The sequence below is a fragment of the Pipistrellus kuhlii genome, unplaced genomic scaffold, assembly GCF_014108245.1.
Source record: "Pipistrellus kuhlii isolate mPipKuh1 unplaced genomic scaffold, mPipKuh1.p scaffold_m20_p_2, whole genome shotgun sequence".
Classification (NCBI taxonomy): domain Eukaryota; kingdom Metazoa; phylum Chordata; class Mammalia; order Chiroptera; family Vespertilionidae; genus Pipistrellus; species Pipistrellus kuhlii.
Window position 1 is genome coordinate 134,915,062 of NW_023425515.1, and position 22,454 is coordinate 134,937,515.

At 40.3% G+C, this 22,454-nt stretch overlaps 1 protein-coding gene and 1 long non-coding RNA gene across 2 annotated transcripts in view; one reads left to right on the forward strand and one right to left on the reverse strand.

Annotated features, from left to right (window-relative positions):
• The first annotated feature begins 347 nt into the window (after positions 1 to 347).
• Positions 348 to 20,872, forward strand: LOC118723385. The gene is made up of 3 exons (XR_004989247.2): positions 348 to 511; positions 3,178 to 3,187; positions 20,863 to 20,872. It is a non-coding gene; the product is annotated as an uncharacterized LOC118723385 (long non-coding RNA).
• CLCA1 (chloride channel accessory 1) overlaps positions 14,556 to 22,454 on the reverse strand; it is a 32,275-nt gene continuing 24,376 nt past the window's right edge. Inside the window, 6 exon segments of the mRNA XM_036445636.2 lie at positions 14,556 to 14,982; positions 15,955 to 16,194; positions 18,008 to 18,178; positions 19,215 to 19,476; positions 20,013 to 20,228; positions 22,187 to 22,293. Coding sequence (XP_036301529.1) covers positions 14,594 to 14,982; positions 15,955 to 16,194; positions 18,008 to 18,178; positions 19,215 to 19,476; positions 20,013 to 20,228; positions 22,187 to 22,293 — 1,385 coding nt within the window. The 3' untranslated portion in view covers positions 14,556 to 14,593.

Below are 22,454 nucleotides of genomic sequence, written 5' to 3' on the forward strand. Positions count from 1 at the left end.
TTGTAAAAAATTGTAAGACATTACAGCATTTAGAGAAGTAAATTTTAATTACCTATTAAATATATATAATTTCTTGAATCATTAAGATCATACTGTATGTTTATTTATTTTGACATTTTTTATTTTTCAATTACAATTTATGTGCAATATTATATTAGTTTCAGAGTTTCAGGTGTCCAACTCAGTGATTAAATATTTATATAACTTACAAAGTGTTCCCCTCAATAAATCTATTACCCATCTGACACTACACATAGTTATTACAATATTATTGACTATATTCCCTATGCTATATTTTACATCACTATGATTATTTTGTAACTGTCAATTTGAACTTCTTTTAAAAAAGTCATTTTACTGTTTATACCGCAGTCACATTCTAACTATTGCATGACAGAGAGAACAGAGATCTGTCATGCAAAGTAAAATTAAGTGAAGGCTTTCCTAAAGCTGGAGAAGTACCACAGAAACACAGGATGGCCGCAGCTCCCTCAGATAACAGCGCCAGGGGGTTAAGGCATCAGATTTTTTTCTTCAGGAGGTTTCAACCTGCCTGTGCTCCTTTTAATCGAGCCTTCGTGATGGTCTGTGCCATTTGCGAGGGAAAGATTTCAGTTTGGTCTTTGCCCGGCAATCTGATGATGACTTGTTCAGCTCCAGTTCCCGGCCTGGCAGTCATGGTTGCTACAGACAAGCCACAGTGTCTTCCTCTACAGGAGTCAACTTGACCCCTCGTGTTGCTAGGAGGAGGCCACCGGAATTCCCATTCTTCCTCAATTTCTACTTCTTAATCTCTTCACCTTTCTCACCCATCCCAGCAAGCCCCCTCCCATCTGACAACCATTAAAATGTTCTCTGTATCTATGTGGTCCACTTGTTCATTTATTTATTTTTTTTAGTCCCACATATAAGTGACATCATGTTGTCTTTCTCTATCTGACTTATTTCACTTAGCACAGTACCTCTAACTTCATCAGTGTTGCAGATGATAAGATTTCTAATTTTTAATGGCTTCTGTGTCTTAGCTATTCTATAAAATAAAAGCCCAATATGCAAATTGTTCCCTCAACTGGGAGTCTGACCAGAGGGCAGGGCCAGCTGGCCAACTGCAGGAAGGGAGGTCCTGGCCAGCATCAGGCAGCCACCTGGGGAAGGGAGGTTCTGGCTGGCAGTGGCAGGCAGCCAGGGTAAGGGAGGCCCAGGCTGGCAGCCAGCAGCTGCTAGGGATCCCACCCATGCATGAATTTCATGTACTGGGCCTCTAGTTGTAAATAATGCTGCAATGAACATATGAATGAAAATGTCTTTTTGAGTTGCTGTTTTGGGTTTCTTTGGATAAATACCCAGAAGTGGAATTGCTGGGTCCTTTTTTATCTCCTGTCTATTTTGTATGATATAAGTGTTGCTACCCAGGGTTTTCTTTTTCTTTTCATTTTCATGAAATATCTTTTTTTATTACTTTACTTTCAGTCTGTGTATGTCTTTTGATCTGAAGTGAATCTTTAATAGATAGTATGTGTGAGGGTCTTATGTTAGTATCCATTCAAGCCCCAATGTCTTTTGATTGGACCATTTAATCCATTTTCATTTAAAGTAATCATTGATAAATATGTATCTATCTATCTCCTCCTCCTCCTCCTCCTCCTCCTCCTCCTCCTCCTTTTCCTCCTTCTCTTTCTCCTTCTTCTTCTAGAAGGCTTTTTAACATTTCTTGTAATACTAGTTTGGTGGTAATGAACTCCTTTAGCTTTTTCTTGTCTAGAAGCTCTTTATCTGTCCTTCCATTCTAAATGATAGTTTTTCTGAGTAAAGTAAGCTTGGTTGTAGGTCCTTGCTTTTCGTCATTTTGAATATTTTGTGCCAATCCCTTCTGGCCTAAAATATTTCTGTTGAGAAATCAGTCTTATGGGAGCTCCCTTATAGATAACTAACTGCTATTTTCTTGTTGCTTTTAAGATTCTCTCTTTGTCCTTAACCTTTTACATTTTAATTATGATATGCCTTGGTGTGGGCCTCTTTGGGTTCATCTTCTTTGAGACTCTTTTCACTTCCTGGATTTGTATGTCTATTTTCTTCACCATGTTAGGGAAGTTTTCTGTCCTTGTTTTTAAAATAGATTTTCAATTTCTTTCTCTCTTTCTTCTCCTTTCAGCACCCTCATGATGCAAATGTTAGTATGCTTAAAGTTGTCCTAGAGACTCCTTAAACTGTTCTCATATTTTTGGATTATTTTTTGCTGTTCTGATGGGGGTATTTTCTGCTTCCTTATCCTCCAAATTGCTGATTTGATCCTCTGCTTCATCTACATACTGTTGATTCCCTGTAATATATTCTCTATTTCAGTAACTATAGTCTTCATTTCTGAATGGTTCTTTTTTATATTTCCTATCTCTGTTGTTGTTTCCTATTTCTTTGTTGAAGTTCTCACTAAGTGCATCTACTCTTCCCCTAAGTTTACTGAACATCTATATAATCAGTGTTTTGGCCCCATGCTTCTGGAAGATTTCTTGTCACCATTTTATTTAGTTCTTTTTCTGGAAGCTTGTTCTGTTTTTGTTTTTGTTTTTGTTTTGTTTTTTCATTTGGCACATGTTTATTTGTCTCCTCATTTTGCCTACCTCCCCGTGTGTGTTTGTAATTATTAAGTGGAGATACTACATCTCCCAATCTTGGTAGAGTAGTCTTATGTAATAAGGACCCCATGGAGCCCAGTGTCACATTCCTGGTTACCTGAGCTGGGCATTCCAGGTATGTCTCCTTGTGGGATATGTGCACCCTCCTGTTTTAGTTGAACCTTAATAGCTCTTGGCATGTCAATTTGAGGGAATTACCCCACCCCCAGACTGATAGGTTGGGAGAACTGGCTGTGACTTCAGGGGAGGAACTGCTCAACCCTAAAGAGCAGGACTGCTTCGGTGGGGTTCTGGTACTCAGTGAGTCTACCCCTTGAGTGTGTCATTTGTGGAGGTGGGTTGGTCGTCTTCTAGTATGGTCTATAGCTGACTACTGGTTCTGGAGCCTCCTAGGAAGTACAGACCCAGATCATCTGCCACCTCTACTCAGCTCAGGGCCACCCAGCATGAGCTACAGAGTGGTCTGCATTTGGCTTCTACTTAAACTGGGGCTTAGAGGTGCCTAGGTGAGGCCAAACTGCGAACCAAGGCAGGCTGCCACTAGTGTGGATGGGGTCACTTAGCAAGAGGAATGGGGCATATTGAGGCCAGATACTGCTTGTTTGGGATCTATGAATCTTTGAGAGATTTTAGGGAAGTCCACAGCATGAGCCAAAACTGGCCACTAGTATGAAGAAGCTGCTGGAAAAGGATCTATTGGGCCCATAACTTAGATGAGGTGGGTCTCGGGGAATCACCAAGGTGAGGGGCATTGTTAGCCTTTCCTCTCTGTGTGGGGAGGGCTCATCCAGGAACAATAGCCTCTGCCAGAACTTCTGTCTGGGAAAAAGCTTCATCTCCAACTCTTATCCCAAAGCCAGACAATTTGGTTCCTTCCCGTGTGTCCCTGGTGCCTTTTGAGCTATTGCTCCAAAGCTGGAGTTCAGAGTTACTGAGTTTATGTTAATGTGTGTGGGGGACCCTTTGAGAAGAATGCCCGAGAGTCAGCAGCCCTCCATCTCATTCAGCCATAATCTCTGCTGGTTTTTATAGCCAGAAATTATGGGCACTTTTTTTTTTTAAGCCTCAACTAAGGATATGTCTTTGATGATGATGATGATGATGATGATGATGATGATGAGAGAGAGAGAGAGAGAGAAAGAGAGAGAGAGAGAGAGAGAGAGAGAGAGAGAGAGAGAGAGAGAGAGAGAGAGAGAGAGAGAGAGAAGAGAAATATTGATGTGTGAGAGAAATATCAATTGGTTGCCTCCAATACATGCCCTGACCAGGGATTGACCTTCAATCCTTTTTCTGTATGGGATGATGCTCAACCAACTGAGCTACCCAGCCAGGTATTAGGACTTCTCTTTCTGGCATTGGAACTCTGGGGTGGGGAGCCTGCAGTGAGCCTGTCCACCCCCTCATGTCTCAGGGGGGACATCTGTAGCCAATATAACCCTCCCAATTTTTTAACTGCTGCCTGTGGGTGTGGGACCAGACTGTTTCTTTTTATTTTTTTATTTTTTTATTTTTATTTTTTATTTTTTTAAAAAAAATATATTTTATTGATTTTGTACAGAGAGGAAGGGAGAGAGATAGAGAGTTAGAAACATCGATGAGAGAGAGTCATCGATCAGCTGCCTCTTGCACACCCCCTACTGGGGATATGCCCACAACCAAGGTACATGCCCTTGACTGGAATCGAACCCGGGACCTTTCAGTCCCCAAGCCGACGCTCTATCCATTGAGCCAAACCAGTCCCGGCCAGACTGTTTCTTATCTCTACTCCTCCTAACATTCTCAATGTGGCTGCTTCCTTATAGGACTGCTGTTCTAGATTTCAGGCAATTCTGAGTAATGGTTGTTCTGTATTTAGTTATCATTTTGATGGGGTTGTGGGAGATTTTGAGTACTGTATTTATGCTGTTTATTTTTGCATACATTTAAAAACTGGATACCTATAAGCATTCGATTGAAAGACTTTTTTGGAATGAGGATGAAAATGATGGAGGTGATGAGATAAATAATTTGACTTAGTGATTCATCTGTGCCAGGCCCTGTTCTAACCATTCTGCTGATATTTTTTTTTTCAATTAACTTCCATATCAACCCTATGATGCCTTTTCCTCTATTACAGATAAGGAAGTAGTAGGATAGCCAGATAAGTAATTCGTCCAATGTTCCATAGTGAGTGGATATTGTTAAAGCACTTTCTTATAATATTGAATATTTCATAAATCTCATTTTATTTTTTTTATTTTTATTTTTTAATATATTTTATTGATTTTTCACAGAGAGGAAGAGAGAGGGATAGAGAGTTAGAAACATCGATGAGAGAGAATCATTGATCAGCTGCCTCTTGCACACCCCCCACTGGGGATGTGCCTGCAACCAAGGTACATGCCCTTGCCCAGAATCAAACCCGGGACCTTTCAGTCCGCAGGCCGACGCTCTATCCACTGAGCCAAACCGGTCCCGGCTCATAAATCTCATTTTAAATGCCTGAGTAGAATTTTATTGCATGAATACATCATAATTGTTAGATATTGAGATTATCTCCAGTTTGGGTACCTTTCAGGTAATGCTGTTATGAACATCTTCGTTGACAGTTTTAGTTATTTCCACATGATAGATACCTGGACGTGAGCGGATGTGCCAAGGGGTGAAGATATTCATGGCCCTTGTCATTGCCAATTGCTTTCTAGGAAGACAGTTTCCACGTATAGCCCCTGAGGTAGTATATGAGGCTATGTATCTTATTACACTTTAGAAGTATTAACACTTATTGATATTTTCATTATTTAGAAAAGAAAAAATATATCCTATATATTTTTAAAATTTTAGTAACATGAATTATATTGTTGTTGTCATTTTCAGTCAATAGCACTGCTCACAGCACACAGAGAATTAGGGGTGGGAGACACCCCATTCCCAGATGAGAAAAGGTAATGAGTCAATCAGTTCTGAGCCTAGTATCTTCTGTTTATTATTCTTGGTAACCTTGGTCACAACCACTGATTCACTACCAGGAATGCATATTTGACACATGAGTTTCTACATAGATCCAACCCTATCTATTAGTAAAATAGGGGAACAAAACAACCTAACTAGACATTACATTAAATTTGATATATACATTATCCAGCATTAAAACAGGAAAAACAAGCAAACAAGCAAGCCAGGCAATGGACTCTGTACATTGTTAGCAAATTTGATTGGCACTCAATTCAAAAGTAAATAACAATGTTGAGAAGAGTTCCTTGTGGCAGTTCTGTTAGTTAGCAGGGTTTTCCCCTTATTTTCTGGTTCCTGGTAAGTGTAGATAAGAAAGGTTCACAGAATATGGAATTAAATATACAATGCTTCCTGTATATAGAATGTTGGCTACATGATAAAACTTGGGCCTATAATATGCAAGAAAAAACTGGTTAATGTGAGGTTGTAGTTATGTCAGTTAAACTAAACTGTTGTTAAAGTTCCCTGTATTATTACTCTAGACATGGCAGAGGGTGTAGTCTGAAATCCCCCATCAAGCCCCGACGGGCGGGGAGGGTGTGCAGTCTCAGGTCCCCAGCCCAGCGGCTGAAGAGGGGGCACAGCCTCAGGTCCCCCGACAAGCTGGGTTGGGGCGGGGGGAGCGCAGCCCCAGGTCCCCTGACCATTTTGGCTGGGTCAGCTGGTTTAGTTTCAACTGCCTTCAAGTCGACGTCGCTAATATAGGGATGGATTATTAGAGACAGATGGTTCAAAATAGCAGAACTGTCTGTGTTAAAAATGCTGACTTGTCACTAATTAAATGTGTGACCTTACTCAATTTGTTGGATTACTCTTTGCCTCAGCTTACTCATCTGTAAAATGTAGATAATACCATTACCAAACTCATGAAATTTCTGTGAGGGGGGAAAACAAAAGAGATAATTAGCAGAAGCTCTAAGTACCTGGCACACAGTAAGTGCTAAATAAATATCACCTATTCTTATTATTACTACTAAATAAGAAGTAGTCTTGTTATTGTTATTCTATGTATTCCAACTCTTACTACTAAGGAAAGTTGCTTGCCTGCTCCCTCTCTTCATCAGGCTAATGCTTTATATATAAATAGTGTTGGAGTAATTGCAATCACGTGTCTGGAGCCAGCATGCCGGCAAGTCAACCTGGAAGTGCCTCGTGGCCACGGCGAAAAGATCACCTAAACATCTGAGGCTTGTACAGGGCTGGCCCAGTTCTTGCAGAGGGGCTTCTATTTCAAGAAGGAGTATGGCTTCTCATTAAAGAGGTTGATCTCAAGATTTTGAATAACTTTGTTTTACATAATACTTATATCAGATTGCCAGCAGATTACTCCACTCCAAGCTTTAGCTGCCCATTTCTACAGCCTTTCAGGGTGACATGTCTTCCCTTCAGAGGGCTCTGGTTTGGCGCCTTGCTGGCTGTGCCTCTCTCAGGCCTGGCTTCATGGGTGAGAGACCTCTGTTAGATACGGCCCTGCACTCAGACTGATACTGTGCTTGGTTTAATGCTCTGCTGTAGTTGTCTTGAAATTCTTAATGGTTTTGTCTTTTGGCCGATGTTTGTAAGTGAAGTCTGATGGGTTAATACATCATGGATGTATGGATGTATGTATAGATGGATGTATTTTATTGTTTAAAGTATTACATATATCCCCCTCCCCCCACAAGGTGCATCATGCATTTAAGTAGAGGAGAAACATGCAATAGGTGTGTCTTTCATTTCTTTTCTTTCCATTTGCATATAATAACATTCACGATGTCTCATGACTACAGAATTTGGTTGGACCCACAACATATTGGAGGTCAGTGGGACTCGAATTGAGTACAAAGTGAACCTGCTGCATTTATGGCTGAGTAAGCAGTTCCCTGTCAGCCTAGAGAGGCTGTGATTCCAGTTTGACCAAGAACTTTGTTTGAATTCAGAAGAAAGCAGTGACATTCTGAGAAACACAAATGACCCAGAAATTGTATCGTATCCTTCATTATTTACCAGTGGCTGGTGCACAAAATTCATGACATTAAAAGGGGACTAATTAGAGGAAATATTTTAATATTGCTATTTTCCCTTTTTCTGCAATAGAAATGTCAGAGGTGAAAGAAAATTAGTAAAATGTATATGAAAATCTTCCTCCTGTCAGAGTCTGCGGTGTGCTGTGGGATCCAGAGCCAAGTCTCTGCCCATCTGCAATGCTTCAACATCATGCAAGACCCAGACCCAGCTGGCCCCACCCCCATTGGGCAAGATCCAGACCTGGCTGGCCCCACCCTTGTCAAGCCCCACCTGGTTGGGGGGTGCAGCATCAGGTCCCCAGTCAAGCCCTGCCGGGTGGGGAGCACAGCCTCGGATCTCCTGGCAAGTCCTGCTGGGTGGGTGGTGCAGCCTCAGGCCCTCTAGTGCTGGGGTGTGGGGTGCAGCCTGACGACTCCTGACCTGGGGTTGGGGAGAAGCCTGAGGTGCCCTGGCCCAGCACTGGGGCGGGGGGGCTCACCTTGAGGTACCCTGTCAAGCTCTGCCTGGTAGGGGGCGGGGCCTGAGGGCCCCTGTCAAGCCCCACTTGGTCAGGGGGCTCAGCCTCAAGTCCCTTTTGATTGTTCTCTAAAGCTCATTAGGGGCACTTGACCTCCACTGTGGGTGCAACCATCTTGTGTTACAACCCCCACCCCCCTCCTCGGCTGTGGGTGCCACCATCCTTGTATGGTGTGATGGTCAATTTGCATATTCCCTATTTATTACATAGGATGCTGTTTCCCTTTGTATCCAACTAGTTATGTTGAAAATGATGACCTAGAAGAAAAGAAAAAACAAGGGCAACCCATAGTTTCTTTTTCTTTCAGTCCTTCCTTCCTTATCAGTGAGCCTAATGTAAGTAGCATGTAGCAATACATGAAATAAAAACACTTGAGTCAGTTTTGTGCGTTTTTTTCACTGCTTTGGCAAGAATGAAATACACATGCAAGAATGAGCTATAAAAATATATAAATTGTGTATTCCATATACAAGTTAAATGTCTTATCCTCACATTTAGAACTGGCATTGCACAATATAAAGATGGATGGTAAAAGTCATATGGATACTTTAAAATAGTAATTTTTCTGTATTTAGAACAACTTTAAAAAACAAATAGAATACACCATAACAAGCTGAGAAAAACTATGGAAGAAAGGAAAAAGTCTTTATATTTTCGTAGCTTTGATCACAGCATTTTCAATGCTGTTTGAACAAGGTTGTCCTGCATTTTCCTTTTGTACTGGGTCCCCCAAGTTAATGAGTTGGCCCTATCCTCTTTCTATGGGGTGAGCAGTCCACGGGGCCAAGGGTTGTGCCCATCTAGTGGGTGACCGCTCATCTCTTAGAGAACATACAGCAAATACATGACACCTGACATTCCCTGATAAGTCATGATCCTTTCGAGACTGCATAGATTAGAACTGACTTGGATGCCAGGGTCAGTCCTGTCTTAGGGCTGATTGCTAATGGTGCGTAAGTGCCCAGGCAGGAGAGAGGATAAAGGGCAACTGTGGATGTAGTATGTGGACGGAAAGGGCCACACCCATGTAGGTGAGGCACCTGAGAGTCAGTGAGGGTGAGGACTGGAGTCTGGGAAGGTAAGAAGAAGAGGGTGCTCCATGGTTCATCTGTCCCTCAGCCACCATGTTCCAACAGAATATAGGAGTGGTACAAGAGTTTTAAATTGGAACCTGGCCTTCTTAGTCACTATGAGAGTATAGTTGTCAAAATAGGAGATTACACATTTTAACAGCTCATTAACCTGATTTATAAGAGTTGCATACTTAGACCTATGGTATGTGGACCTCTATTTGCACTTTGCCCCAGGGCTTCTTATTTTCATGGAAGGGCCTGGATGTGAGTGTGGAGAGCACCTAGTACCTAGCACTTAGTAAAAACCCAGAATATTTTGGCCACTATCAATATCAGATAATAGAACAAATAATGATGATAATAATGTAACACCAAACTGGGGTAGCAATACTTATATCTGACAAAATAGACCTCAAAGTGAAGGCCATAACAAGAGATAAGGAAGGCCACTTCATAATACTAAAGGGATCGATACAACAAGAGGATATAACTGGTAAATACAAATGCACCCAATACAGGAGCACCCAAATACATTAAAAAACAAACAAACAAACAAAAAAACTTCTGAAAGATATCAATGCAGAGATCATCAGCAATACAATGATAGTAGGGAACTTAAATACCCCATTGACACCCCTAAATAAATCTTCTAGACAAAAAAGAATTCAACAAAGAAACAGTAGTCCTAAATGACTCACTAGATCAGGTGAAACTAATGGACATCTTCAAAGCATTTCACCTCAAGATACGGAATATACATTCTCTCCTTTGGCCAACGTCCTGAAACACTGCTCACCTTTCTCCCCTCTACACCTCTTCCTCACTTCCAGTCAGTGGGGTTATAGTGGTAGTGGTAGTACTGTGTTCTGATGCCCAGTTACTAAGGCCTTGCTCTAGATGGGTTGCCTGGATCCTTAAAGTACTGTCCTGAGTCCCACAGCCATGCCCTGCGTGTAGGATCAGCTGGGTCCTGTGCCTGCCTGAATCATGCATGAGCCCAGTATGCCCCCTGCAATTTGAATTGTGCTGTCCACTCTGAGCTAATCACCTGCATTTTGTTTTTCTCCTAAAGCATTTGGAATTATGTTTGAAATCTAGGTAAGATTTATCTCTGTGACAGTTTAGATAGGCTAAAAAGAACCATTTATCATGTTTCACTTTTTAATTGGGTGTAGGATCTGATTTTAAAAAGATTTTCCTGAATTACATTAACTATGCATTGCTTAGGCTTTGTAATTCAGTGAATTTCCTGTCCTCATTATTTACTTCTCACCTAGATTGTCATCTTTGATGGCTTCTGTGACAATTTAATGTGAACCTCCTTGAACACTGTTTTGTTGCTTTGCCTTCTCTTTCTTTGTTTTATGAGTCCCTCTGACAAATATGCTTGGAAAGCACATTCTTTGGAAAGATTTTAGCCTTTCTTCAAAAGTCTGAATAAATTATGGAGAATTATTAGGGGGTAGGTAGAAATCTCTCAGGCCATATGCCAGGTAGTTTTTATTTTTTTATTTTTATTTATTTACTAGAGGCCTGGTGCACAAAATTCTTGCACGGGCAGGGTCCCTAGGCCTGGCCAGTAATCAGGGCCAATCTGTGGGGCGACCAGCGGGATGATTGGGGACCCCCACTTGCACCCACCTTGGCTGGCCTGGCACTGCCTGCTCACCAGTCCCCCCCCCCATTTTTTATTTATAAAAGACCCTTTCTTTCATGATTAAATCCAATAGTTTGATAAAGTCTACTGTAGATGTATCATGAATTTTTAAATTAAGATATTGATAAAATTATTAATATAGATTCTGACACTAGGGAGAGTGCTTTTAGGAGAGCAAGTGGGGAGGAGTGTTGTGATTCAGGTGCCTGTCTTGGGTGGGACTGTTAGATGACAGTGAATAGAGGGATGAAGGATGGAATAGTTCAACAGTGTAGGATAGAAGATTTGAAAATACCATCAAAGCAAAGAGACCATAAGCGTATGCCTAGTTTGGAAATTGCAAAGGAGAGCTTAGAGAATGCTTCTCCCCAGCAGACTCTTCTAGAAGGAAGAGAGTCTCCCAATAAAAGTTCAGCCCTGGCTGGTTTGGCTTAGTGGATAGAGTGTTGACCTGTGGAGTCAAGGATCCAGGTTTGATTCCAGTCAAGAACATGTATCTTGGTTGCAGGCTTCAGTTGAGGTGAATGCAGGAGTCAAACATCTCACATTGATGTTTCCCTCTCTCTGTTTCTCCCCATCCTTTTTTTTTTTTAATATATTTTTTTAAATATATATTTTTTTATTGATTTTCTTACAGAGAGGAAGGGAGAGAGATAGAGAGCTAGAAACATCGATGAGAGAGAAACATCGACCAGCTGCCTCTTGCACACCCCCTACTGGGGATGTGCCCGCAACCAAGGTACATGCCCTTGACCAGAATCGAACCCGAGACCTTTCAGTCTGCATACTGATGCTCTACTGCTGAGCCAAACCGGTTTTGGCTCTCCCCATCCTTTGAACTCTCTAAAAATCATTGAAAAAAATAGCCTTGGTTGAGGATTAAGAAACGATGTTCAGGCTCAGTTAAGTAAAGGAGGCAGAGAAGACATTTTCAGAGGAAGGAGGACAAAGCTGTGTTTCCAGAAGAGAGAGCCTAGGTAGGAGAGAGGCTTTAATTTGAAAATTTTAATTTACCAATGCATAGGATCTATTCACCAGATTTACCCATTTACTTAATTGACCTATCAGACACTAAAAAACTAAGGTCACTGTGCAGTAACGATGGCTTAAAGCAAAACCTTGGTTTATTTTTCATACGTGACAACCCATTTTCACTTTGCAACAAGCTGGCCTTTAATCCAGAGTAAACAAGAATGTTTCCTTTGCTATTATCTACTTTCTGTCTTATCTTTATGCTGACATTTACCTCATTTCTCTGAAGTAACGGTATATATCCCTGTGCAGTTCCTCATGATATTCCAATGTACATTCCACTGAGTTTACCTAAATGGAAATAAAAAATCTCAATTAGTGACTTACGCAGAACTCATGGCAGCCATATTCATGGGGCTGAGTTTGGGGCCTCAGACTCATTTGTCCACATGGGGCAGGTGAATGGCTCTCTATTCAGGCATGCGCTTCTAGTTTGGTTTCATAACTTTCAGAAGAAGGTTTTAATCTGATCCTCTGTCCATCTGTTGGCAAGCCACCTGGATGTGCCCTCAACAAACAATACTAAATTTTAGGATATCAGTGTCTTCCTAGCTTCAGAACTCTCTGTTGTTCCATTGTTTTGATAACCTAGAGGCCCAGTGCGTGGATTTGTGCACATTGAAAGGAAATTAATTAAAAAATAAAATAAAATTAAAAAAAGGAAATTAATTAGAAGGTGGCAGCAGGGTGGGACTGGGTAAGATGGGCTGAACACACCCTGGAGCCAACCTTTCCCAGTTTCTCCCTGGCCAGCCACACCTGGGGCATGTTGGGCATCTGTAGAATGAGCAAGGTCCCTCCAGCAGGTGGGGTCCCTCAGCCTGACCTGTGGGGATTGGGCCAAAACCAGCAGTCCAACATCCCCCAAGATGTCCCTGAGTGTGAGATGGAACTCTGCAAAGTTGCTGTTGCTTGGCAGCTCCTGCATCGAGTGTCTGCCCCCTGCTGGTCAGTGCGCATCATACCTACCAGCTAGCCTGAGGCACAGGTAACCAGGGCCAGCCAAGGCTTGCGCTGCTGGCAGTGGCAGCAGCAGAGGTGTGATGGGGCATCGCCTTGCCCTGATTGCTGGGTCACTTCCCACCCCTGAGGGCTCCCGGACTGTGAGATGGGACAGGCTGGGCTGAGGGACACCCCCCATTCCAGTGCATGAATTTTTATGCACTGGGCCTCTAGTCTATAAATAAAGAAATAAAATTGGGTATATGCAGAAATAATCTCCTATTTTGTTTTCAATCAGAGAGTCACCCACAGCTTAAACTCATTATGCTAATTAAATGGAGGAATTTTTAGAAGTATATGTTTGTATTCAGTTTTAGAGAGAGAGACAGAAAGATCAATTGACTGCCTCCTGCATTTCCCCTACTGGGGATTGAGCCTGAAATCTAGGAACATGCCCTGACCAGGAATTGAACTGGTGACCTCTTGGTGCCTGGGTTGAAGCTCAGCCACTGAAAGCTACACTGGCCAGGCTGAAATGGAGAATTTAAAAGTCTTTCATCTGAATACTTTCTGTTGGAGACACTAGTGTCTGTGATTAGTTCTTGATGGGGACTACTATACTGCTAAGTCTGTTTGGCTCCATTTTTCCTTTTCTTCTCTTTCCTCCTCCATCTATCATGCTTCTAGACACTCTCACCTTTATTCAGTCCTTCATGTGGCCATCAAAGTCCCCCTTTTCAAGCATAGTTCTGATTATAAAAATAAAATAGTCAAATGTTTTTTATTGCCTATAGGAAAAAGGCCAGCTTTTACTCATCTTTTTGTATTCAATATTTAGCATAGACCTATACTATAATAGGCAGCTGATGAATGTTTGTTGAATGAACTGAATTGCATTACATAACATAATACATGCAAGGCATTAGGTGAGCCCTTGGCACAAAATATGTTTACTACTCAATCTCTTTCCCTTCACACTTGGTAAGAACCTACCTTTCCCACCTCATCTCCCACCACTGTGACTTTAATCATCAATGATTCATAATTTTATGCACATAACATACCTTTCTATGACCATGGGAATATAAATGCTGTTCTTTCTACATGTAGTCTCTTCCTTAAATGCATCATTCATGCTCAAATTTAGAGAAAATAATACATATTCCTGATGATGTTAGTTCACATTTTCTCTATAACAAGTTATGATTTACATATTTAAACTAGAGGCCCAGTGCACGAAATTCATACACGGGTAGGATTCCTAGGCCTGGCCAGTGACAGGGCTGATCAGGACCTTCCCCCAGCTGCTGGCTGCTGGCTGCTGGCCAGGGCCTTACTTTGTTCCACGCCACCGCTTGGTAGTCAGCACATGTCATAATGAACTCCCTGTCAGTTGAACTCCCGAGGGGACAATTTGCATATTAGCCTTTTATTATATAGGATAGTTTTATCTAGTGGGACATTTATAGCATCTTTCATATGTAATTATTTGCTCTTTTTAACTGGCAAAGCTCCTTAAAATGAATTAAAGCTTACTTTTATTTATCAAAGCAAGCATTCCTTTCTAGTATTAAAAAGTGATGATTAAACTTTTGGATGTGAATTGATAGTTTTTATACACACATACCCAGCTGTTTAGCCTTTTATTTCATTAACTCGTCCCCTGCAGGAAGTCTAAAATAAACTTTAGAAAATTTTATGATCCAAAGGATGGATGATTTATTTACCTCATGAAAACTCAACCCAAGGCTACTGACAGCTGCAATTCTCCCAGCCACTTCCACATAATTTTTAAAATGTGAATGCCAGGAATGGTGCTGTTGACAATAATTTCAGGACAAGGAAGAGAAGAACTAGGTGCCTCAGGAGGAGTCTGTGGGGGAATAAACAAAGATATTCGTGCAATGTTGGATATTTCTGATGTCAGGTTGACTTTATCAATAGCCTGAACAGCAACGAAGAGATCTGTGCCATTTTCAAAAGGGATGCTTTCTGGTTTAAACTCAAAGATTTCCTCAGAGTTGGCCTCCTTTGGAATGAGATTAATAGTATTCACTTGAACCGATCCATTGAACTTGTCTCTGAGATCAAGAATACTTGTGCTTATTCCAATGATATACTTGTAAGCTAAAAAAAAAAAAAAAGACATAATTTGCAATTCTCAAGTTTTAAAAGGCTATTAGAAACCTTATATCACCATCCCATAAAGTTCCAATGGGTAAATGCAATTGATGCTTCATTTTTACAAGCGTAGTATCTTTTTACATTCTTGTCTGTATATAATATCTTGACAGAGTAATAAATGTAGACTGGGTCAGGTTTAGTCAATTTTTTTGGGCATAGAACCTGGCCAACAGAGGAGGTTGTTTGATTATTATTTTATTATTTCTATAGGAATTTTTGGTACCAGTGCTTCTTAAATTCTAATGTGCACATAAATTACCCAGATATCTTGAAGTTTAGATTCTGGTTTGGTTTGGGGTAGGGGAGCAGGGCTGAAATTGTACAGTCTATAAAAAGGATTGTTGTGATTCTAAGACCAGGCCTCGACAGGCTTCTCCCAAAGGAGAGCTCTGCTCCATAGATATCTGTGCTTTATTCTCCATCCTCTCGAGGAGTCGTTACTAAACATGGGGCGTATTAAAGGGCACTTTGGCAAGATTTCAGGAAAAAGCTGAAGATAGCCTTTTCCTGGTTGAAACCTCTGACACCCAAAGTAGGCCAGCTTTTAAGATTCTAAACTTCTCATTTTTAAATTGTTGTTTAAATAAAATTTTTTAAATTGAGGTAACATTGGTTAATAATATTATACAAATTCCAGGTGTACAACATTATAACTCTCCACCTGTATACTCTGTTGTATGCTTACCACCAAAAGTCTAATTAGAGCATTTTTTAGTATTACTTATCATATACATTGGAGCCCCTTTATCCATTTTGTCCTTGCCTCCCCCCCCCCTTAATTTCAAAGAACAATCAAAATCCTTCCTGCCCCCTGTCTTCCACATGCATCACAAAACACCTGCCTGCCTCTCTCCCTTCTGCACCTTTGCTGGGATGTTAAACTCCTTCACAGGGTCCACACAGCATTCAGCTTACCTCTTCCATGATCATAGTCGTCCCCAGGGGCTGTCCATGTGAGATTGATACGATTGTCCCCTTGGATCTTTGCCTTTAGGTCAGTGATTTGGCAAGGTGGAAAGAGATCAGGTATGGGAGCCTTTGGGATTCTGGAGGCCACAAAAGAACCTCCTGAGGATGTTCTGCTGAAAGGCATGTGCTTGCATTGAAGATCATTTTTATAAATTTCAGGTCTTGGTGGATTTCATTTTACTTCACCTGCATTAAGATATTCTTCAGTACATGGTAAGCTGCACAAACTGGCTACACTTTCCTCTGTTTTGTGTTATTGGACTGCCCTCTTCCTACTTTACCCTTTCCCTTCTTTTTTTCCCCCCCGCACACAAAATTCATTTAATTATTTGGTGTAAAGATGCCAGATCATAGAGAAAGAAGCAAAGAGAGAGTCCCAGTTCTTTATCTTACAGATATTTAGTGGAATAACTTTCATAATTTATTTTCATGACATTTGTCCTGGAATTATTTCTTTTTCCAACTTTTAGCCTATCCTGATCGAACCCTTCCACAAGTAGTATAAATACTACTTCTGTTTTAAACCTTCTCAGATTGCCTCAAGAAGTCTCTTCCACCTAAGCAATACTGTGAGTTCCATTATCTTTTCTATTTATTTGGTAATTAATCACCTGGACCTTTAAGAATTGTCTTGATTATTTATTCTGTGCATGAAATGTTCTATGTTAGGGATTGTATGACTTTATGCATTTGAATGACTTCTGATTTTCTCAATGAATGCATGGAAACTTAGTTCTTATAGCAAATTCACTTTCTCATAAACTCTACTTTTAGCCCTTAAAAATTTTGCCTGTAAGACAAATTGATCTTCATACTCATTAATCTGGTCTTGGGCAAACATGAAGTAGGTATCTCGGCAGGTGAAGGGTTAGTATTGGACTCATCAATAGAGACCATCTCTCTTGTTACTAAGGCTCATCAAGGTATCGAGGGAAGAACATGTCTTCCCAATGCCAAGCCCGGTGCTATTACTAATAGTTATGAGAGTCAATAACTTCTCTAGCCTCTGTTTCTCTATCTGTAAAATGAGGTAATTAGGATAATTAAATGTAATAATGTAATTAAGACTCTGAGCCTAGGTCAGATATAGGCACTAAATCAGTTCCTTCCTGCCTTCTCCTAACTAAAAAAAAAAAAAGGACACATGGGGACAAAATAAGCTAACATTTTAGACAGAGCTTTTCAAGCAATAGTATCTTTTAGAGCATTTTTTTTCCTATGATTTACATTTGCATGAGGAGATACCACATGGCTCAGAGTTCTCCCTTTCCTAAGCATACATCCAAGTGAAGAGAAGCATACATTCATCTACTATTCTTCCTGGTCTGAGCAGAAGAGAAGAAGAAAGGGAAGAAGATAGGTTTATGAAAATATTGATGTAAATAACAAGCCTTAAATTGTTATTATTTTTTCTATTCTTTGGGAATGCCCATGTCAGTGGAAAGAGCTTCATTACAAAATGTTTTTAAACTTATTAGATATAATAAACAGTTATTGAATACTTACTGTTTACTGGCAATAACTTATTAGGTATATAGTTCCTTGATTATTCCTTATAACCATTTTATGTGCTAGTAACCATTATCCCTATTTTACAACTGAGGAAAATGAAGAACAAAGAGATGAACTGAAATAATTGACTTGATAGAGGGCTGGAACTTGAACTGAGGCAGTGAAAAAATAAATTCAATCTAGTGTCTTCAATTGGGGGCTATTTTGCCCCCAAGGGACAATGGGTGAAGTCTGGAGACATTTTTGATTGTTATGACAGCGAGGGTTGCTTTTGTTTTCTAGTGAGTAGAGGCCAGGAATGCTGCTAACCATCCTACAAAGCACAGGACAACCCCCCACAACAGATAATTATGTGGCCCAAAAGATCAATAGTGCCAAGGCTGAGAAACCCTAATTTAATCCTGTGCCATTCTCCCGAAAGCTTAATGCTTTCCTCTTGATTGCAAGCCTTTTACTCAAGTCAGGTGTGTTATTACAGAGTACTTACCATTCTCCATCCAGCCAGGTATGTACATGGCTCCATTCTGATGGGGCATAACTCTCCGTCTGGCTGTGTTCACTCCTCGCAGCGCCCGCACTTTTACACTGTATCTACCATTTGTATAGTAAGCTGTAAAATACCTCGAATAGATACCATCATCTTTAGTAGCATCAGCACCTTGATAGGGAGATGGAGAAATTAATGGATATCCTAAAAGTAACTGTGCATTTGTATATTTCCAAAACAAAGGTGCGTTAAAATTTTCTAAGAGAATTCAGCATGATCTTCAAGAGAGTTTAGGATTTGACTATGTAAAGGATGATGTCTACTACTTTTTCGCATGTGTGTGTGATATGTATGTCTGTATAGTTTCATATGTGTACACCTTATCTTCCTGAACTGTTGTCTTTCTTTTTGAAATCAAAGATCATGTCATGTGTCTCTGTTACATCCAACCCAGTGCAGGTTAACTACTTGATAGATTTCTGTTGTATTGAATTGAATCGCTGTTATGTTACTGAGAAGAAAAAAAAAATGTTATATGATTATTTTAAAAAAATTCATGGCTTCTCCCAGGGTGGATTTAGGAAGGAAATTCATTTATAGATTTTGTCCTAAAAAGATTACTTGTATCACAGTAAGCAGCAAAGTTCCTCCTAAAAAGAAATGTAGAATTCTTTCTTTTTTTCTTCCTGTTAGATTTCTTAAATAAAAAATAATGGTCAGGATTTTCACTTTGGGAACAAGAAAATATAGAGTCTGCATAGATACAGGAGTCACATAAAACTACTTGAATTTATCTCTGCTGCTTTCTGAAAGCCTCAGTTTCTTCATTTGTAATGTAGGGATAGAGATATCTCAACAGTGTGGGGTACAGATAAAAATGTATATATATTTGGTCACACAAAACCCTAATGTAAGATAGGTATTAATTTTTTGGAGCATATGAATGCCCTCTGATAACTCCCTAGAATCTCTGAGCTATTGAGCTTGAGCCACCAATATGTTTGGGCTTTGCAGAAACTAAAAGTAGGCCCCTTTTCATGTTGTCCACCATTTAGAAATACAGGAATTGGTGTGGGGAGCAGAAAGCTCTCCCAACCAGACCCTCAGTGCTGCACTTCCTGTTTCTAAGGGTCCTCAGCAGACCATGCCCTCCTGCTGTTGTTTCTTGAAAAAGAAAAATGTGTTTTCCAATTTCTTAGGTGGTTACCTGCTCCATTGTCCAATAGTTCCAAGGTAACTGTTTTTCCGATCGCTGATTCTATCAGGGCTGTGACACTGGCCCCCAGAATCGGCAAGGCTCCTTGGTGAACCTTTGCATAAACTACCATAGGGCTAGGGAATTTGCCTTTGTCTTTGTTCATCTTAGAGGTCACTGTAAGTGGAGGCAAGGTAGCACTTGATGCGCGGGTGGTGACAGTCAAAGTCAGGGTCTGGGAGCTTGCTTGCAGACTGTAATTCCAAGGGCCAACCTGACTGAAACAAATGGAGACATTTCCAGTTAGGATCCAGGTGACACAGACCTGACTTCTGTGAGGAGCCTATCTGATACAAGCATGTTAAAGCAATCTAAGATGGTTTTTGCTACTCGCAGCCAAGGGAAACTTCTTCTGTATGCTTGAGCTAACTACATGATTCTAATTGTCAAGAAAGTCCTAATTGGGGAAAATGAAGTCTGAAAACTTTGTTCTTATCTTTGCCTTGGTTTCTCAAGGGCAGGATCAAATGGCTGGGTTACTGGGGTAGAAGAAACAGTTCTCATGAACCTGACTCTTCAAGGGTGATGTTGCATCTTGTAATTTGAACCTAGAGAAAACAACACAACTTTCCTTTCTTTTGACTTGCTGTCATACTGAGTGATTTCCTTTGGATGGAGATTCTTTCCGGTTCTCTCTTTCATTCAACACTGACTTTCCCTTTAACAACTAACCACATTTAAAAAGCTATGGTTATTCTATATAAACTTCACCTTGTCAAATTGTGAGAAAGGGGCATGCTGAGTCCATACCTTGGCAGTGCCTGGGATTGGGAGGTAGGCCATTTTAGTGTCTGCGTCCACTACGAAGCCACCTTGTTTCTTTCCTCTGGGATCCCAGAGAAGGATCTGGGGAGGCTGTGCTGTCCAGGTGATGAGAAACAAGGTGTCGTTTCCCACAGTGCTGTCCACAATTACTGTGCCATTCATCCACTGGCTGGCCTGGAGAGTTGCTCCTGTACTCTCAAGCTGCTCAGAAACAAACAAACAAACAAACAAACAAACAACCAAAGAAAACAACTCTTTACTTTCTGGAGACTATAGCTCCCATCACAGGGTCTCTTCCATCTGTCCCCCAACATTCAGTTGTCCCATTGAAAAGCCCTGAGTGCTTGCGTCCTCGGTTTGGTATTTTGCTATTATGATCTAATTCTAAATTACCTCTCCAGCTTTAGCTTCCACAAGGTTGATTCCTGCACCCAAACCAGACAACTTCCCTAAACGATTCTATGACTATCACACACTCACTTCTCTTGGAAGTATGTGTGTTCCTCTCTATTTGTCCAAGCCTCACCTATCCTTCAAATTTCACTTCAAACGTTCTCTGATGTCCATCTCACTTACCAGCTGAGAGTAACTGCTCCCTCCCGTGAGCTCCCACAGGGGGCTGTTTCTCTCAGTCCTTTGATATTCTCGCGTTGTGTTTTGCTTTATACCTACCGGTATACAGAGCTCATCTTATTTACTACACTATAACTATGACTGGGACTTCTTTTCATCCATATATGGATAGTTTGGATTGCAAATAACTGTTAGGTTGAGTATTATTGCAGTCCGGGTAAAGATAAATAAGTCAATTGCCAAGGTTGTTTGTTTCTTGGAGTAGAATGGAGCTGAGAAGCTGGATTAAGATGCATTAGAAAGAATTTTGTAAAAAGTGTGATTCTGAGGATTATGGCCTAGAATATTACTTATTGTCCTTAAATTGAACTCTTACTAGAAGATAAGGAGGCCTAGTCATGGAGCCAGACTTTGTAGTTCCATAGGGAGATACAATCTTGGATCTGATTCTTATGACAAGTGGGTAAATGAGTCACACTCATTTCTTCATCACTCTTCCTGTTAGGTTTCTTAAGTAAAATACAAATGGGCAGAAATGGCCTGATTGTGAACTTGCCCTTTTATCAGTTTAATTACTTTTCTAAGACACATTCCTCCCATTTCTAAACCAGGCTCTCAAGTTTAATTTTCTAAATTTGAACTAGGATAACCCAAAGGAGTATAATTGCTTTCTTCTTTGACTGAATAATTGCTATATTGGTAGATCAGAAAGCCTGTTGTTTTGAAATCTTATCATTATTTGGCTTTGACATCAGGCATTCCTTTACTTTTATCCAAACTTTCACAATAAAAGTTATAATTCACACAGGTATGAGTACTGATTGTTTACTCTCTCTAGTTAAAAAGCACACACCATGTAAGTAGTTTTTGCACTATTAAATAAGAGCATTTTAAAATGTTTGTCCAGTTTTTTTTTTTTCCAAATAGTATCACGGTTTTTAAAAGAAAACTTTGTTTTTTTGAAATTTTAGAATCAGAAAGGCCTGCCTGATTTTTCAGAAAACCAGGAGTTTTCTGGTTCAGATCTGTCTGAGAAGCTGAAGCCCAGATGGATGAAGTTCATTGCCCGTGGTCGTAGAGTTAATGACCGACCCTGGACAAGACTCCAGGTGTCTGGACTGACAGCATGGGCTTTTCACAGAACAAAGCACTTTCCATCCATTATATGAAAATCTTGGCCAATATCAGAGACTTGCAGTAATGGAAAAATAGAGCAAGTAATCCCTGAACACTTTTCCTGGAAATTTTGTATTGAGATGATCTACTCTGAAGAAAATTCTGAGCCAATTATATTGCTATGGGTGCTTGTTAACAGATGTTAAAAAAAAAGAATTCTTGGACCCATTATATTTTATGTTGTGGTTTTTATGAGGAGTCACTTAGTACTATTTCCAAACAAGTAAACACTGTTGCTTTGTTTAAATGAGTAGTGTTGCATTTTAGGAATAACGTTTTAGCCTAAACATGTATTTTAATTTTAAGTCACTAGTAGGAGAGAGCAGAACTTAAAACTTTTAACCAGTAAACTCTCCATCTTGGCTAGCATTATTTATAAACATGAAAAATCCCAGAGGAAGAAGTCTGACCTGGATGGAGCGCTGGGAGAGAACTCCGTTTCCTGATGAGAGGGCCCCAAAAGCGTCAATGAGGCCATTGTTCTGAGCCTGATCCGAAGCATATGTCTGCAAACCTCCTGAGAAGAAATTACATAGTCAGAAGTTACTTGGTAGAAATCAAGTATGTGCATCATTTTTGCTTTTCTTAAGGTAACAGAATACACAAAATAAATATTCTACTGTGTTATTTTTTTAAGTATATATTGTTAATATACATTTTTTATTGATTTCAGAGAGG